The 20103-nt window shown below is 39.0% G+C and overlaps 1 protein-coding gene across 1 annotated transcript in view; it reads left to right on the top strand.

Moving 5' to 3' along the window:
* Positions 1-20103, top strand: part of LOC121868891 (MICOS complex subunit MIC27-like) — a 54968-nt gene that overhangs the window by 13473 nt on the left and 21392 nt on the right. The window contains exons 4-5 of the mRNA XM_042369890.1: positions 313-351; positions 19166-19311. Coding sequence (XP_042225824.1) covers positions 313-351; positions 19166-19311 — 185 coding nt within the window. The remainder of the gene's footprint in view (positions 1-312; positions 352-19165; positions 19312-20103) is intronic.

Below are 20103 nucleotides of genomic sequence, written 5' to 3'. Positions count from 1 at the left end.
TTTAAGATTTATCAATAATATAAATTTTCCAAACTCTGCTTACCATTTACCCTGTACAGTAATTGTTAGTCATTATTTTGGCATCTGCTGTTAGGTCATGTTTCTCATATGATGACTTATGCAGTGTATTTTTGTCATGGTATTTTGTTATTAATCACTTCTCTCTCATTGGCACATATGGTATTGTTATGTGAGTGTGTTTTGCCTATTTTGTAAGCTTACTCTTAACACCTTGCCTCTTTTCATGTTTCACACTCAAGTCAGTCTGCACAGTCCAGCTAATGCTTGTGTTGTTTTGTGTATATTCCATAGCCTTAGTGGATATGATGAAAGATCTTCGGTACTCCGAAGGTTTGTTAGAGTACTTTTCTTTACATTCTTATTACAGTGAAGCCTCCTTATAACAGATTTCTCTCTCCATATGATCCGTCAGATGCAGGTTCCTTGTCTAACGTACTATCAATACACAGGGGGTCCCCGGGTTATAAACGGGTTCCGTTCCTGAGTACGTTTGTAAGTCGGAACATATGTTATATGCATACCGTACTTACAAAACAATGTTTAAAATCCCACTTTATCATAGCCTAAGTCCTTATAGACATCTAAAATCACTTAATTTAAGACAAAAGAAGAAATAGAATGTCAAAATACAGTAAGTGAAAGTAAAAAATAATTCATCAGGTAAATAAAATACAAGACTGTAAATTTCAAGTTTAACCCCGTTTGTATCAGCGGGCTGTTCATAAGTCGGGCACCTCCTGTAATGGACTTTCATCTCTATGTAGTTAATTAGATGGAGGTGTCACATATAATGGACCCTCGATATAACAGACTTTTCTTTGCACATAGGCCATTAAATATAGGTTTCACTGTAATATCTTTAGCCAACACTGTTAGTGAATACATTATGTAAGGGGTTGTTTAAGAGAGAGGATGTTAGCAAGATATCTTGGTGGGCCCTCTCCAATCTCATATATTTTCGTGTGTAATAGCTGGTAGTTTTTTTTTTTATAGAATAGATAGAGACCTGAAGAAAAATAATACTGAGCATAGTTTTGTCTTAACCCCATCATTATGGGTACGTCACTCTTGATACTTTATTTTGTTAAAGCAAGATGATTTTATTCTTCTGAGAGGCGATCTCATACACAAGGGATTAAAACCTGTTAGAAGTGCTCCACCACAGTTTCCATTTGTTTGTTTCTTGGTTGTGACATTTCAGATGGTCCTCACCCACACTTTCCATTCAGATCCATAGAGTTCTGTCTTGTATTTTTATTGTTGATGGATGAGTGTTTTACTTATTACACACTTAATGATCATAGTAGAATCTGAATGAATGGAAAATTTTCTTCTTTGTAGTTGCAGGTTGTAATTATATTTAAACATCTTTGTGATACTGTATATGGTTTGAGAAATAATTAGTATGATACATATTAATAATTAAAGATATGAAAGTCCATTAGAAAATGTTGTGCTGCATTAGCCTCATACTTACATCCTCTGAAAGCTGAAAAGCCACTGATAATCTCGTCTGCATTCACTTGGTATAGTCTCCATGCTAACATGATGTTACCAAATGCCTTATTTTGTTAATAAATTTGTTATTTTGATTTTCTTACTTTATGTAAGTGGTTGTTCTTAAATGAATGCATAAGTTATAGAATTATAATACAGGCAGGCCCTGGGTTACGAGCAAGTTCCGTTCCTATGGACGTTCTTAAGTTGAAAATTACTTAAAGTCGAATCACATACCCTATGCTTTTTGTTTTTTTTACAGGGATTAGCCCACAAGGCACAGGTCACTGACCCACATCGGGCCTGGGGGGTGAAAATTTAACAATAATAATAATAATAATAATAATAATAATAATAATTAGGTCATAGTAAATAAAATTTATAAAAAAATAAATAAATAAAAATAAAATAATAATAACAACACTGGTGATAATAATAATAATAATAATAATAATAATAATAATAATAATTATAATAATAAAGAACCATAAAGAAATACTGTACAAAAATTAAAAAAAAAGATTAATAGTGGAAACGATACCTCTGTGTTATGTGTAAATGTGACAGAAAGTCAGGTCAGCAACCTGGGACTTGGTCACAATTTTTGTGATGCCATCAGGCAACAGGATCTACCATTAGACAATACATTATGCTTCCAATATCTTCTCAGACGGTAGTACCTCCCTGTTTGATAGCTGCCTATTACCGTACTTACAGGACAATGTTTAAAATCCCTCTATATCATAGCCCAAGTCTATATATACATAAAAAATCACTTAATTTAAGGGAAAAGAAGAAGTCAAGTGATAAAGTACAGTAAAGGAAAGTAAAAAATAAGTTATCTTACCATCTAGGTAGATATTGGAAGCATAATGTGTTGTCTAATTTGCCTTGGTGAACTAAATACTGGAAATTTTTTTAACTTTATGGAGCCTCATTCGTATTGGCAGATGTTCGTAAGTCAGACGTACTTAACCCGGGTACCTCCTGTGTAACATTAAAAGGCTTAGTGATAATTCAGCTTAAAGCAGGATAGAGGTAAAGATAGATGGTGTAAGTGGTAACTAGATATTAAGGTGTTGAGGAATAGAGAATGGAGACAAGTAATATGGATGGATGTGAGGAGTTCCACAGCAAGTGATGAGGGTGCTTGTAGATTTTTCATTGTCATTTCCATGCCTCGGGCAATTAGTGGCTTGGAGTACACTACAGCTAACTTTTTGGTTGGGGGTTTCATTTATGTTCTCATTTAGCTGTAGTGAGATGTTTGCATCCAGTGGGCAGATACATACCATGTACAGTATATACACGTATACTGTATATTTTTTAAGTTTGTCTGATAGTGCATCTGTGTTGTTCTAAATGCTTATTGTAAATTCTTTTTGTTTCTGATTAATTACCATCACACCTTATATAGTGTTAAATAGCTTTAAGACACATTGAAAATTTATTTCTTAACTAGATTGCGTAGTACATGCCGGGTATTGTATTTTTTCTTCAGTTATAAAAATGTTCCCGAGTACAGTATATTAGTTTAACACAATTTATCATCCATCAGGTTTGTAAAGAGATTGAATTCTCTCTGGTAAAATTTTGTTTAAGTATGGATTGTTATATTGTCTTAATATTTCCACACAACTTAGTGTTTGATTAAGAGAAGCATCTCAAAAAATTTATCATCTTTTCCAATGTACAGGGTATGTAAGAGTTGTGGAAGGTGTTAGTCCCTACGTAACATGTCATATCATTTTGCTATTCATTGGAGAAATTGGAACCTAATAGGTGAGATAATTGAACCACCTGTGTAGATGAGCTCTTACTGTACTGTACATGTGTGTGTGGGTTAAAATGTGTAGTTAGAATCTTCCTGTTTGTGTGTTGTAATGCACACTCTATATTTTGTAATTTAACCTCCCTTTACTTGACTCATAAATTCTTTTGTATATTTCATGCTGTAATACTGCTTCATTGTGGTACACATATCCTTTTATCTACGTGGGTTTAAACATTGCGGCCGTCGCCACTTCGCAGCTTGCACTACGGGTTGCATGGGGAGCAGGGGAGGTGGTGTACGTGTGTCTAACAACTTCCACTAATGGCAGCGGTTACATTGCCCTGAGTGCTACGAGTGCTGCTAGCAAGACACTGTATCTTAGAGACAGAATATGCACCACTGTTCTTCATAATTTTATATAATTTTTTTTTAATTTCTAAGTCACATTAGAGCAAGAGTTCCCAAGCATTTTCCAGTGCAACCCAGAGTCATTACATTATATATATAAATATTTGTAGAATAAATATGGACATATTTTTACATGTATTTAATTGTAAAAACAAATACAGTAAAGAAAAGATATACATACAGTAATTGAGACGTGTAAAAGTAAACACTGGCAGAAACAGGTTACAACTCTGTCATGATTTTATCATCCTTTACTGGTCTATATCTGGGTGTATAATTGTGTGGTTAAGCAACATGACATACAGTTTTCTTAGTTTCAATTCTGTCATATTTCATATGTAACATGTGGATTATCATTTGATTAATCTTAATGCCTGTTACATCAGTCATAATTTATATGTGACGGGTGCATTACTATTTAATAAATTTTCTGTTAACTGGGAGTATAATTATGTGGTTGAACAACATACGCTACAACTGTGTCATATTTCATATGACTTTTGTACGTCATTTGATTAATTTTCTATACCTGGGGGTATATGAAGTTAAGCAACATGGCATACAATTTTCTCTCACAATATATCATTGTTTACAGTGAACCCTCACTTTACGCGGTTAATTGAACCCACGGCGGCCTGCGTAAAGTGAGAAACGCGTAAAGTGAACAACATAACATATGGGATTAATTGAAATACAGACCAGGCCGACCCCCAAACTCCACTTTTTCCCGACACAATACGTACGTTTTACTAAAAATAACATCTTAACTTTATGATGGTATTCACACACACATAATATAGAAGGGAACAATCAATAAGAGAATAATAAACTGAAAGTTAGGTTAGAAAAAAACAAGGTTGGGGTTAACACTTACGTTAGTAGAAGAGATGGGTCGGCGTAGGGGAATGGAGGCTGGTTCCGAGGCAGAGGGCAGGCTACTGGCCCTCAGGTGAGTCTTCATCGGTGTCATCCACACTTACTAGTGCCTCCCTGACAAATCCCTCAAAGTCATCATTGTTTACAGTGAACCCTCACTTTACGCGGTTAATTGAACCCACGGCGGCCTGCGTAAAGTGAGAAACGCGTAAAGTGAACAACATAACATATGGGATTAATTGAAATACAGACCAGGCCGACCCCCAAACTCCACTTTTTCCCGACACAATACGTACGTTTTACTAAAAATAACATCTTAACTTTATGATGGTATTCACACACACATAATATAGAAGGGAACAATCAATAAGAGAATAATAAACTGAAAGTTAGGTTAGAAAAAAACAAGGTTGGGGTTAACACTTACGTTAGTAGAAGAGATGGGTCGGCGTAGGGGAATGGAGGCTGGTTCCGAGGCAGAGGGCAGGCTACTGGCCCTCAGGTGAGTCTTCATCGGTGTCATCCACACTTACTAGTGCCTCCCTGACAAATCCCTCAAAGCCATCATCACTGTCTCTGCCTCTGTCACTATCACTGGCTTGGGCTGGCTGTGGTGGGTTGCGGGCGAAGAACTCTGTCATGCTTTGCTGACGGCTGGTGTTTATGTTGTCGTGATAAACCTTGATGTAGGGCTCCATAGTCTGCAACAGCTGGGTAGTGAAGATTTCACACCTGTTAGCGTCAGGGTCGTCGGAAAGGAGGAGCTTGACTTTCTCAATACACTTGATGGCACCCCTTACATTACTATGGGATAAGCGGCGTTCTTCTTGGGATGACGCACCACCTGCCTCTTCACTGACGTCATCATCATCTACCATCTCGTCGGTAGTCACATCAGGATCCCTTATCACCTCCAGGATGTCGTCGTTGGTGGTCTCGGAGAAGCCTGCAGCTGTAACACTCTGCGCAGCTTCTCTGGCAAGGTCCACTGCTACTGCAAAAGTCTGAACCTCACCAGTCACAGATTTACTCTGCTTAACACCCGGAATGCCTTGCAACACATGTCTCCATGCGTGACGAACAGTTGCTACAGACAGCTGATCCCATGCCTCCACCAAGAAGTCCACAGCTTTCTTGACGTTGAATGTTCTCCAGAATTGTTTCAAAAGTACTTCTTGCTCTGCCAACTGTTGATCCTTGTCGTCTTCGCTCTTGCTATCGGTGTTGGTGTAGTCGTTCAGGAGCTTGAATTTTTTAGCAGAGAATGCAGCTTTTACATTACAGATCAATTCCTGGTCCATGGGCTGTATTATAGACATAGTGTTGAGAGGAAGGAAGACCACTTTTACGTTGGGGTGACGATCTAACAGTAGGGGCGAGTGTCCTGGTGCGTTGTCAAGCAGCAACAAAATCTTGAATGGCATATTCTGTTGCTCACAGAATTTCTTCACATCGGGAACAAAACAGTCATCAAACCAGGAGAGGGACAGTGTAAAGAACATCCACGCCTTACGTGCGGTCAGCCAGTGGACATTTAGCTTGGTCATGTCCATGCTCCTGTAGGCGTGCGGCTTGCGTGCTGTGTGGATCACCGATAACTTGAGCATACAGGTACCGGAGGCATTGGTGGTAAACAGGACGGTGATGCGCTCCTTCTGCAACTTCCGGCCCCGACACTTGCTGGCATTCTTCACAACGAAGGTCTTGGAAGGTAGCTTTTTCCAAAAAAGACCAGATTCGTCCATGTTAAACACCTGGTCGTCGGTGTACTGTCCTTCCTCCATAATCTCACGTAAAAACGGAGGAAATTCCCTGGCCGCAACACAGTCAGCACTAGCTTCTTCACCACCAATGTTGATATTGGTGATCTTGTTCCTCTTCTTAAACCTCTGTAACCACCCAGAGGAAGCATTAAAGGGTTTGGGCTCTGTAATTCCCATCTTTCGTGACACTGCAGCATACAGTTCACGTGCGTACCCCTTAACTGAGCGCGTGTCCACTGCCATGTTCCGTCGCGCTTAACGCACCAAGTAGCTCACAAGTAATTTTTCCGTCTTGAGAAGCACCTGGTTTTGGAAATACTTGATCATAGAAGCACCTGTAGACTTTGTGATGTTCATGTGCTCCTTTATTTTGGCTGCATCCTTCTTAATTGTCCTGATAGTTGATTCGTTAACACCATGCTGGCGCGCGAGATCAACCTGTCTTGTTCCTTTCTCCAACTCTTGTATGATCTTATATTTGATTTCGTAGCTTAAGGAACGTCGTGTCTTCTTTGGCTTAGGGTGGCTGGGTCCAAGTAATGCAAGGTTTCTTTGTGGTGGTGGTCCGGTGGAAGCCATTCTTATGGAACAATGGATACCGATATACACGGTGTAGCCGGGAGGAGTGTAACTGACGCGATAGGTCAAGGGGCTTGAACGTTCCCGCGGCGGGCACGTCATAGCACTACATTAAACCAATCACAACTAGCAGGGAGGGAGGTAAGGATGCTTTGCCCAATCACAGTCCGCTACGTCATATGACGTCACCGATAACGCAACAAAGACATACACTGCGCAACCTACTCGCGCCGCTTACACAACATGGCGGAGGGCGGGAGAGATGGCGGGAGGTTTGGATCCAAAAATGGCGCGGCACGAGAGGACCGCCAGCCGCTCTCCGCGTAAAGGGGTACACGCACCGCAGAAAGTGAGCATTCCGTGTTCGGCAGGGTACCGCGTAAACGTGGAAACGCTTAAAGTGGGACTGCGTAAAGCGAGGGTTGACTGTATACCAGAACGTTGATTGCTTGATTTTTAACTGCTGAATGTCTCTGATAAAATAATCCCAAAATTTGCTATGTCACCATAGGCATCAAAATTCACCCTTGTCTCATTGTCAGCTTGTAATTCTGACATTTCAAGTGCAAAAGACTCCGTAAGCACCTCACTGAAATTTGCTGCCATTTTCTGTGTGCATCTGTGGGAAGTAAAGTGAAGCGAGCTGAGAACAGTTAAAAGGTATACAGTATATGGTGTTACTGCCCTAGAGTAGATCGTTACATGAAAACAAATCATTTAAGTCTTTCGAATATATCAGTATTTATTATTATATTCTTAACCCCAAGTTCTCCCAACAAAGGTCAAGTTAACAGGTAAAAACCCAAACAAGTCAATAAAATATGAACATTTATTAACTTATTCCCACCACCACATATGTCCATAAAATAAAATAAATAACAATAATAATAATAAGATAAGATGTTTGGAAGTGGCTAAGTAAGGACTGAAAGTCCAACAAGATCACACAAAATCAACATCAAGCAAAACGAATCGCAATAGTTAAATGCCAATTCCCAAAACACACTTAACTTAAGACAGTTGTGCCTAGACTGACTACGAGTACCAGCTGGTCACTGACGTCACCTCTCTACCGCCAAATACTGACGTATCCTATCATGATTAGCCAAAATGTAAACATTATATTAATTACCCTACTGACATTACTTCCGCTTAACTAACCTATATACAGTATTGCCCCGCCTAACGCGGTTTCACTTAACGCGTTTTATCATATACGCGGTGCCTCGCCAGAGCTGAACTTTCACTTAACACGGATTTTTTCCACATATACGCGGTGAGTGTCCGGCTCGAGACGCTATTTTTAGATTTGCCCCACCCGCCACCCTGCCTGACTGCCTGTTTTAGCTCATAAAATTCATACAAATTACCCGGCCAGAATATAATTTACATTGCTGGAATTCTTATAATTTGATGATCATTTTGAATATAAACATCATAGATTTTGCATTAGACATACAAATTTTAGATGTAATGTTTACTCTTGAGTAAATATGTTATCTTTTGTGCAAAATATATGACATTTATATTCAAAATATTCCTGGTCTTACAAGGAATCCAGCAATGTCAATTATATTATCCTAACTTTAGTTTGAGGTATTATTTATTAATAAAAAGGTAAATATTCTGGTTTTCCCACACATCTGGTGGGACGGTTGGTGGGGGGTGGGGGGGAGGGAGGGAGGGACCGATTGACCATCTGTTACAGCGTGAAGAATATTTTTATTTTTTTTTATTAACTGAAGATATTTGTTTTAGCTCATAAAATTCATACAAATTACCCGGTCAGAATATAATTTACATTGCTGGAATTCTTATAATTTGATGATCATTTTGAATATAAACATCATAGATTTTGCATTAGACATACAAATTTTAGATGTAATGTTTACTCTTGAGTAAATATGTTATCTTTTGTGCAAAATATATGACATTTATATTCAAAATATTCCTGGTCTTACAAGGAATCCAGCAATGTCAATTATATTATCCTAACTTTAATCTGAGGTATTATTTAATACTAAATGTTAAAATTTAGTTTTTCACCCAACATCTCTTGAAGGGAGGATTGGTGGGGGGTGGGGGGGAGGGTTGGGACTGACCGCACGGTTGGAAGAGGGGGGAAGGCAAGTTGGGGTACTTTGATTGACAGATAGTGTTGTGAAGAATTTTTTTTTTTTTTTATTAACTGAAGATATTTGTTTTAGCTCATAAAATTCATACAAATTACCCGGCCAGAATATAATTTACATTGCTGGAATTCTTACAATTTGGTGATCATTTTGAATATAAACATCATAGATTTTGCATTAGACATACAAATTTTAGATATAAAGTTTACTCTGAGTAAATATGTTATTTTTTGTGCAAAATATATGACATTTGTATTCAAAATATTCCTGGTCTTACAAGGAATCCAGCAATGTCAATTGTATTATCCTAACTTTAGTTTGAGGTATTATTTATTAAAATTTAGTGGTTTTCCCCAAAAAATTTCTCAGAGAGGGAAGAGCCAGCAGTGTTGTGTGAGAAGAGGGGGAGGGAGTTGAGTCCATTATTTGAATGGACATTAACTTGGCGACTGTATTTCTCTATTTCTCTTAAGTATTAATTGTGTGCATGTACCATCATAAAATTAAGATGTTATTTTTTACTAGAACATACAGTCTACGCGGAAGGTTAAGGCACAAATTGGGCTGTGACTTCACTTTTAGCACAAATCGTTTTACCCTCAAGATAGGGATAAATTTTGATCAGAAATATTTAGTCACAATTCTAACGGCATCTGGAACCCGTAGGCGACAGCTGTCACATAGCAGGAACTGCTCAGTCTTTGTTTAGGTTGCGTGGGTGGAGGTTATTGTACCCATGTGAGCGCCACGTGCCGTGATTTTACGCCTGAGTTACAGTGCTTTATCGTGTGATTTCTGGGTCTTTAAGATGTCCAAGAGAGTTACTAAGCATGAGGATATTGCACAGGTGATTGGTTTATACAAGGCTAATCATAAAGTTACTGAAATAGTTGAATTAACCGGTGTGTGCCGCCGGTCAGTGTACCGATTCATCTCGGGGTTTGAGGCAAACAGCCAGGAAGAGTTGCCTACCCCTAAACCCAGGTCTGGGCGACCACGGCTTACGTCTCCTAGAACCAGGAAGGTGATTGCTAGGCAAGTTAATGCTAATCCTAAGCTCATGGCCCAGGAATTAAAGCAAGCTAACCCCGGACTCTTTGGTCAAGTCTTCTTAAGGTCGGTGCAGCAGCTTCTTCATGACGATCTCGGTTATCGCGCCTACCGACCACGCCGTAAGCCCCTGCTGACTGCTGCCCAGAAGAAGAAGAGGATCACTTTTGCGAAGAAGTACAGTGTCTGGTCCCTTCAGGATTGGAGGAACGTCCTGTGGAGTGATGAAGCCACGTTTACAGTGAGTGGTTGTGGTCACGATAGGGTGTACCGCCGGCCAGACTCTGACCCGCTCGACCCCAGGTACACCGTCAAGACGGTCAAGCATCTTGATTCAGTGATGGTATGGGGTTGTTTCACTTATTACGGTGTTGGTGAGTTGGTTGTGCTTGAAAAAAACATTAAAGTTAACCAGGGTGTGTACCTCGAGCTTTTGTGACCTTCTGCCTGACTCGTTTGAGAAAACACGCGCTGTCGTGTTCATGCAGGACGGTGCTCCCTGCCACACAGCCAAGTCGGTTACTCAGTGGTTGGAGGATTGCCAGGTTTCATATTTTAAGGGCTGGCCTGGCAATTCCCCCGACATCAACCCTATTGAGAACCTTTGGGGGCTCATGAAACGTCGCCTACGTGACCTCGACACCTTGTCCGTCCCCAAGCTCACCACAGCAATTAAGCAACTGTGGGCCAATTTCACCCCACAGCACCTGCAAAACCTTGCAGACAGTGTTCCACAACGACTGAAAGAGGTGCTGAAGAGCAAGGGAAACACAACAAAATACTAAGAGGGGTGGGTGAGTGTTATTTTCATTTTTTTATTGCCTTAACATGATTTTTTTATTTTTTCCCCATGGTGTGCCTTAACCTTCCGCGTAGACTGTAGGTATTGTGTCGGAAAAAGTGGAGTTTGGGGATGGGCCAGTTTCTATTGGAATTAATCCCATATGTTCTGTTGTTCACTTAGCGCGGTTTAACTTAACACGGTACCCTCTGGGTTTTATTGACCGCGTTAAGTGGGGTACAACTGTATTGAAATTATTTTTCCACAACTCTTATAGTTTCATTATATGTAACAATGGCAACATGTATTACCATTACTCGCAGGTCACAGCTGATTGGCATGTCAGCCAGCTGACTCCTGGCACACGTTTCAGAAAAATGGACTTCTTTAACAACTATTTTACTCTATAAAAATGATGTGGCTTAGAAATAAACAAACTGTAATATCATACTCTAAAATAAGAAAAATGAAGAGCATGGGTGTGTATAAAGTCTGCGCGGAATGTGAGATCGTGTGCTGAAAAAATATTGATATTTACGATTACAGTGGTCCCTCAGTTAACGAGCGCCTCGGTTAACGAGATTTCGGTTAACAAGTTACCTCCCATAAAATTCTTAAATTCAGTTAACTGGGCGGCCAACCAGCTGTAGTATTAGTCTGCCAATACATTAATCGGTTCTAGGGCTTAAATTCCTTACTATTTTAGTAAATATCAAGAAGTTTATACTATTCAATAATGTTAAAAGTTTAATATTAAATTTTTTAGTCATTTTAACAATTATTGAACATAATTGAAGGTAAAGTGACTAGTTTAATGCACGGCATCCAGCCTCTTAACACAGCAAACAGGCGTTAGTCTCTCTCTGTTTTCACTGGAGGTAACATCTTGCTTGAGACTCTTCAACTAAATGCTTTTTTTCTGTGTTTCCAAGCAAATTATTGGGCATTTTGAAATTTATTTTACATATTGACAATATATAGCGCAGTGCAGTGTTATTTTAAAGAAAATATTCTTTATTTACAACAAGTTTAACTTTAAAAAGCACGTGTTGACATTGTTTGAATCCAGCATGGGGCCTAAGAGATCAAGAAAAGCGATTTCAATCCAAACCAAGCAGGAAATCATAAAAAAATACATGAACAAGGCATTAGAACAAATGCGCTAGGCAAAGAATATGGCATGTCAACATCAACTGTGTCAACAATTCTTGCACAGAAAGACAAATTTAAAGAAGTGAAAGTGAGAGACAAGTCTACAAGAGTGTTTAAAAGTAGATCCCTAATTGCAGAAACTGAGAGGTTACTTATCATCTGGATTAGGGAATAACAGATGAAAGGTGATTCAGTTTCTACTGAATTCATTTGTGAAAGAGCCAGGGGGATTTACGAACATTTAAAGACAGATCAACCTGGTTCTTTAGGCACAGAATTTGAAGATTTTCGGGCCAGCAAAGGCTGGTTTGAAAAATTTAAGAAAAGAAGTGACACTTTCAGTGTTGTTAGACATGGTGAAGCTGCTAGTGCTGATAAGGAAGGGGCAGCAAAGTCTTTAGATGAATTTAAAGAACTGGTGGAAGAAGAAAATTATCTTCCACAGCAAGTGTTCAATGTGGACGAAACTGGGCTGTTCTGGAAAAAGATGCCCAAAAGAACATTCATCACCAGAGATGAAGCCTCTTTACCTGGGCATAAACCCATGAAAGACCGTCTCACTCTATTGCTTGGTGCCAATGCTTCAGGGGATTTCCGACTGAAGCTTTTGCTTGTCTACCACTCTGAAAACCCCAGGGTGCTCAAGCAACAGAAAGTGGTAAGAACAAAGCTTGGAGTTTATTGGAAGTCTAACCGTAAGGCATGGGTGACAAGACAGCTCTTTAATGAATGGGCTGTTGATGTGTTTTGCCCTTCTGTCAAGAGCTACCTAACCACCAATAAACTCCCTTTAAAGGCTCTTCTCCTCATGGATAATGCTTCTGGTCATGACCCTGACCTTGCCAGAAATTTGGAGTATCAATTTGACTTTGTGAAAGTGTTGTTTTTGCCTCCAAACACGACATCAATCATACAGCCATTGGACCAGAATGTGATCAGCAACTTCAAGAAGTTGTACATGAAGAAAATGTTTAGGAGGTGTCATCAGGCAACTTCCAGTGATCCTGAACTAACACTGAAACATTTCTGGAAGACACAATTCAACATCCTGGAGGCTGTAAAATTGATTGTGTCATCATGGCAAGAAGTCTCCACTAGATCCCTCAATTCTTCATGGAAAGCACTGTGGCCAACAGTAGTCCATGATTTTGAGGGATTTGAGAAAGAAACAGAGTTGGACCAGGAGATTGTGTCCATTGGTCAGTCATTGGGCCTTGAAGTGGAGGAGGAGGAGGAGGATGTGGAAGAACCTGTGATGTCTCATGAGGAGGAACTTACTCCTGATGACTTGAAGCAACTGGATGAGATGTTACAGGTAGAGGCTGACAGTGGAGAGGAGGAAATTGAAAGTGATGACCATATGTCAGCTTAACAAGTGAAAGATGTGATTTACCACTGGGAGAAGTTCAGGGAACTGGCTTCAAAGCACCCAGAAGTGGAAAAAACTGAACTAACTTTGTGTCATGTTGAGGACTCAGTGGTCTCCTTCTTTAAACATAAGTTAATGGTGAGGAGGACAGATGCCCCACAGACCACAATTGACACTTTCTTCAGTAAAAGGCAGAGGGAACAAGATGCTATCCCTCAGCCTTCCACTTCAAGAAGGAGAGAGGATGTTCATGGTGGATAATCTGTCAGTCCAGAGGTTCCTGACATTTTCATGGAAGGTGACTCACCTTCCGAGAAGCAGTAAAATGCTTCTCCTCCACCTCCACTTCCTTCTCTTCTCCCTTCTCCTCCTCCACCTCCCACTTCAAATTCACATCATCATCATCATCCAGGAGCCTTCTACATACACACCTCAAAGTAAGTGAACTTTTCTACCTTTTTTGTTGAATTTAGGCAATTTTCGGTGAGCTGGAACCAATTACCCAAAAACCCATTGAAACAATGGTTTCGGTTAACGAGATTTTCGGTTAACGAGCAACCTGCTGGAACAGATTGTGCTCGTTAACCGAGGGACCACAGTATGTTATATAAATAAAGTCAAGTAGCACTTACCACTTCAATTAATACTTTGTAGTGTTTCCTCTGCGCTTCAGACAGTTTTTTATAGCCTTCGAGGAACATTGTCAGCAATGTTTTGCAAGAGGTCAGGTGGCAAGTTAGCGCAGGTATCCTTGATGGCTGCCTCTAGCTTCGGGATTGATGATGTGTCAGTGTCGCGCAGACAATGCTTAACAATGGACCAAAAATTTTCTATTGGGTTAAGATCTGGACTACTGCCAGGCCAGTCATTAAAGAAAGGTACCTAACAGTCTTTGAGCCACTGTATGACACTTTTAGCAGTGTGGCATGGGGCACCGTCCTGCCTGAAAAGGCTTGCCTTAGCTTTATCAAATGATTCAGGTAAGAAATCACTGAGCAGTTCAAGATAGTTGTACTGATTCATCATCTGGTTCTTAGGGAGGATTACTAGTTCACCAACACCATAATACGTAAAGGAAGCCCAAACCATAAGCGAGGCAGGGTGCTTAACAGTCTTTACAGTGTACTGTGGGAGGTGTGCGTCTGAGTGGGGCGGGCGGTACACCCTCCCACCACTACTTCCAGTCACAAAAAACGTAGCCTCGTCGGACCACAATACACTTTTTCATGTCTCTAAATCCCACACTTCATATTTCTTGCAAAATTTCACTCTATTTTCCTTCTGTCTCTTTGTCAACAGAGGTTTACGGCGGGCACGAAAGCTCTTAAATCCCAGGTCATCGTGCTGGGCTTGTTGAACTCAACGTAACGAGACGTGACTCGACTCAAAAGACAGGGGTTTCTCTCTTTCACTTCACGTGCTGTGAGTGAGTGATTGGACCGAACTTGTCGAGAAATAACCTTAAGTGTCCATGAAGACAATAATTTAGGCCTACCAGACTTAGGTAATGGAACTGGTAACTCGGGCCCTTCCAAGGTCACGGAACGTTTGACAAGATTTTGATCAACCAGTAATGCCATACCAGTCTGAGCCGAAATTCTCTCAGTACATGGTTCGCTTTGTACAATGCAATCACTGCTGCAATATCGCCTTCTGTAGTAACCCTCCTGATCTCTGATGGCCACTATGTCGGGTTAATGCACCTTAAACTAGACAAAGATGGCCACATGGCGCGAACCCGCACAAAATTCCTCACAGTTGCCAGAGGCACACTGACTACAAGCTGTGACGTGTTCTCAGTTGCCAAATGTCACCACTTGCCAGCAAACCGCGCTTATTATCTCGCATCCCAGGACAGCCTTTACAACATATGATCTTATTTTTGCGAGAACTTGGTTCGTCGGCCCTATCGCGATTTAATATTCCGCGCAGACTGTATGTGAGAAGTGAATGTGTGTGTAGGTGGTGAGCTATAACTACATCTCCGACTTGCCAGCCTAGCTGCCGTGATTAGTGTTGCTTTTAATGAAACTATAAAAGTTGTCAAATAATCATTGCAATACTCTAATGGGGGCTCAGAAATAAAGAAAATATAAAATAAAACAAGAAAACGAGGATCATGGGTATGTATGTGTGATAAGTGAACATGTATGGCGGCAGTTCAAGCCAAGGCCATGGTTATTAACTGCATGACCGACTACCAGCCCAGCCGCCAGAAATTGTTATTTGTATTAACCAAAGGGTTGTGAAAAATTATTGCAATACAATACTGTACTCTAATGTGGCTTACAAATATGGAGAATATAATATTAAACTATAAGACAAGAACTATAAAGAGCATATGTGGGAAGTAAATGTGTTATGGAGTGGGTTTTTCTTAATTTTTTGGCAATTTTAGCTTCCTGTATCTTCCCGTAGGTGAACATTGCAATTTTTGGTCTTCGTGAGGTTTTCACTAACTTAACTCCTGTGTTGCTGAAGGGATATGTGTACAGTATTATCAGATATGGTATCACATAACTGAGCTCGTCCAGTACATGCAGTACCTGTAGTGTGAATCATGCTTCCTGGTCTTAACGCATTTTCATTTTTTTTTCTGTCTAGTTATGTTGTGTGAAGTATGAATATAGAAAATTGAGGCCCGAGTCAGTGTAGCAATTGAATATTTATTAAAGCCCATTAGCTGTAAACAGTGATGGAGGCAGTGAATGTGTCAACTTGTACATTTTTCCATATATTTTTTTTTTTACTCTTTTTAATATATATACCTGTATACAATATATATATTTAATTTATTTATTTTTTACTTTTATTTATTTTTAAGTTTAGCCATTACACGATTTTTTACACCTCTTAAACTTCTGTCCCCGATTATTTCCTCTTTCTTTGAGGTTTCTGTTCCCCATTATTTACTTCACAAAAAAATGGAAAGAATGATATTTGACAGACAGAATATAGTTGTAGGTCATAAACTTTACTGTAATCATTAATTTGGTTAACTGACCTACTGTACGTTGTGTTGTCTTTAAGGAAACCAACTTAAGGGAGATGGTAAAAAAATATTTAAGATAATAGAAAAAAAGAAAAATCTTAAGAGCTTTCTGTGCCCTTCCAGTAGCCACTCCCATAATATCAAAGTTATTTACAGAGATTTGGCAAATAAATGGACAGTTAGTCGCCCCCTCCTCGTGTGTATTCAAGGTCATTCTGATACTTAACAACAATCTCCAGTAAAATATTCATAGAAAATAAACTAGAAAAGATAACTTACTTCTTTCTGGCATCTTTCTGGTATGCTACTGAGATGTGGAGAGAGGGAGGGAGGACGGAGGTGGGGCTAGCATTCAAATAAAGGGAAGTCAGCCTCGACTGTCGAAGCGGTCAGATGTATGATTCATTGCTCGCCCATCATTTTCATAAATTTCTTCACTATTTATGAACCAATTTAAAAAAAAAAGGTCATATTTGAAAGGGCAAAGAAATCAAAGAATTTGTTTGACATACTTTTTTGTTATAAAAAAAACGTTTAGAAGAGGTTGAATATACGTAGTATAAACAAAATAAAAATTAATACTTTGCTAAATATAAAAAAAGTACTATATTGTGTAATTACAACAAATCGTTAATTATGTTGATAACTATCACACAAATTATTTGCAAGAAAATTCTTCATGGGATGGCAGAGGTATTTCAAAATTAAATTTCTTGAAAATTAGGTTTTTTATAATAATAATAATAATAATAATAAAAAATGCTTGAAACTTGGATATACTGTATAGATATGCATAACATACTGTATATAAAAATCTGGGAAATCGGATGATAAATGAAATTGTCCAAGCCGGTGCCCTGTACAGTACTTTAGGTATTGGCCTCACCTACCTTCTGCTTAGCAATTTTTAGATTAAATTGATCATAATACGGAAATACTGTATGAAGGTCATTTGTAGATTATGTAGAGAAGCTATGGAGAGAAAGTTGACAATGAATAGGAGTTATCATTAGTAAGGAAAACTTTTATGATACAGAAAAGCAGAGTAGAGTAAATAGAAGAAATAAATGGTGTGAGTAAATTTTAAAATATGCAAGAGACTATACCCTTTCCATGCTAACCTGGCCCATAAGCCGTCTATAGCTACAAATAGCTGATTGGTTCCCCTGAGCATTTTACCTCCTCCTGGACTACACGTATATAAACGCCAGAATATCGACATTTTATGATAAATATTTACAATTTTCTAACATCCACTGTGAAGTACAGTACTAATGCCTTGAAATCATTTGCATTTTGATAGTTCAGATATTTAACATTATTTTAGATAATACAGTAACAGGTCTTCTTTCCAGTTGTGAATGCATTTAGTTTAAATTTTCTGTGAACCAATCGGCTATTAGTATACTGTAGAAGAGGGGCGTGGCTTGTGTGTCAGGTTAACGTGGAAATACTGTATAGTGGTCCCTCGGTTAAGCGCCGCCGGTTAACAAGATTTCGGTTAACAAGTTACCTTCCATAAGATTCTTAACTTTGGTTAACGAGCAATCCCTCGATTAACGAGTTTCTTCGAAACTGACCTAACATGAAGCTTGCTTGGCGGTCCACCAGCTGTAGTATGAGTCCGCCAATACAGTAATCGGTTCTAGGGCGTAAATTCCTTAATATTTCAGTAAATATCAAGAAGTTTATACTATTCAATAATTTTAAAAGTTTAATATTAAATTTTTTAGTCATTTTAACTATTATTGAACATAATTGAAGGTAAGGAGCTAGTTTTATCTCGCCGCCATCCAGCCTGTCAACACACCAAACAGCCTCCAGTCTTTGTGTCTTTTCAGTGGAGGTAACATCTTGCTTGAGACTCTTCAACTAAATGTTTTTCTGTGTTTGCAAACAAATTATTGGTCATTTTGAAATTTATTACATATTGACAATATATAATGCAGTGCAGTGTTGATTTAAAGAAAATAATCTTGAATTACACCAAGAGAACTAAAATTTTATGGGTGAAATGGCACCATGGGGTGACTTCTCTTCCACCCCAATGCCTCTTTCCTTTCCTCCACCCCATTCTAATTCCCATCATCATCATCATCATCATCATCCAGGAGCCTTCATACAACACCCAAAGTAAGTGTACTTTTACCTTTTTGTTGAATTTAGGCAATTTTCGGTGAGCTGGAACCAATTACCCCAAAACCCATTGAAACAATGGTTTCGGTTAACGAGTTTTCGGTTAACGAGCAACCTTCTAGAACGGATTGTGCCTAACCAAGGGACCACCGTACTGTACTATAGTGTGTAGAATGGCAGGGTAGATGTGGCCAAAGAAGTTTACCATTATTTAGGGAAAGGAAAACTGTATAGTGCTGTTATTGGGCAGCAGTATACAGTACTGACAATGTAAATTCTATGATTTCTCGGTTTGTTTAGGATCTCTTTGCATTTATTGGCTGTATCCAAGGGGGAAAGTGTGGTGGCAGTTAATGTTTTTCACTTTTATCATCTTAACATAAGAATGTTTCATTACTTTTACTTAAAGTGTGAACGCTTTCTTTTCCTTATTAAATGGAATGTTCTCTCTTTTGCAATACTTTTAAGATTTAACTGTTGCTTTATGTATTCGTACCTTCTACTGTATGCTTTTATTACCTATAATACTACGCCTTACATCAACTTATAATTATATTTTTTACATACATGTATAAGGGATGTAAAGAATTACCTTATGTTATTGTTTACTGACGTGGTTGTTGGTTCCGTAACAGCGACGGTGGACTACATAACAGATGAGGAGAACATGTTGCCTCGTGCTGGTGCCATCACTATTGGAGGCCTGGCACCTGGTTGTTGGGGTGCCGCAAGAAAGGAGGTTTTGTCAAGAAAGTTCTCTACACGTCCGCTGGCGTCATTTGTATGTTGGAATATTTTCTGTATGTAAATAACCCCCTGTATACTATCCAGATTTGATTTATACAGTCATGATGGATTTATAGATTTATTGCCAATGTTCATGAATGAATTTAATATTTAAAAAAGTAATTATACTGAGTTATATATGACAAGTTATTTTTTGGCAAAGCTAGTGTTTGTAACCTTTATTTTGTGCAGAATGTTGCCTATCAGCTGGTGATATGCCATAATGACTTTAGTTGACAGATTACACATACATTACATCTGCAGCTGTCAGTTGTATTGTGCTGACATTTGTTTGTATGTTTGTGGGGGTAAGAAATAGTTAATAAATGAAATTGGCTTATAAAAAGAAAAAATGGAGGTACTGTACAGTATTGAAGATGCTTTTTTGCTAATCATTCAACTGTAGAGATGATACTGAAAAGCCTGGTGATGTGTCTCTGTTGCACATCACTTGTGTTTTTTTATCTTGGAGGTTATGAGGAATAGGGGATGTGCTCTCATACATGCATTGATTACGAGGGATGTGCTACCTCTTATAGGCCTATCTGTTGTTTATGAGAGATGTGCTACCTCTTATAGGCCTACCTGTCTATTAGAGATGTGCTACATCTTATATGCCTACCTGTTGCTTATGAGGGATGTGCTACCTCATATAGGCCTACCTGTTGTTTATGAGGGATATGCTACCTCTTATATGCCTACCTGTTGCTTATGAAGGATGTGCTACTATATGCCTACCTGTTGCTTATGAGGGATGTGCTACCTCATATAGGCCTACCTATTGCTT

The sequence above is a fragment of the Homarus americanus genome, unplaced genomic scaffold, assembly GCF_018991925.1.
Source record: "Homarus americanus isolate GMGI-L3 unplaced genomic scaffold, GMGI_Hamer_2.0 scaffold38801, whole genome shotgun sequence".
Classification (NCBI taxonomy): Eukaryota; Metazoa; Arthropoda; class Malacostraca; order Decapoda; family Nephropidae; genus Homarus; species Homarus americanus.
The sequence above is the reverse complement of the archived record's forward strand: the minus strand, read 5'-3'. Positions and strand labels throughout refer to the sequence as shown.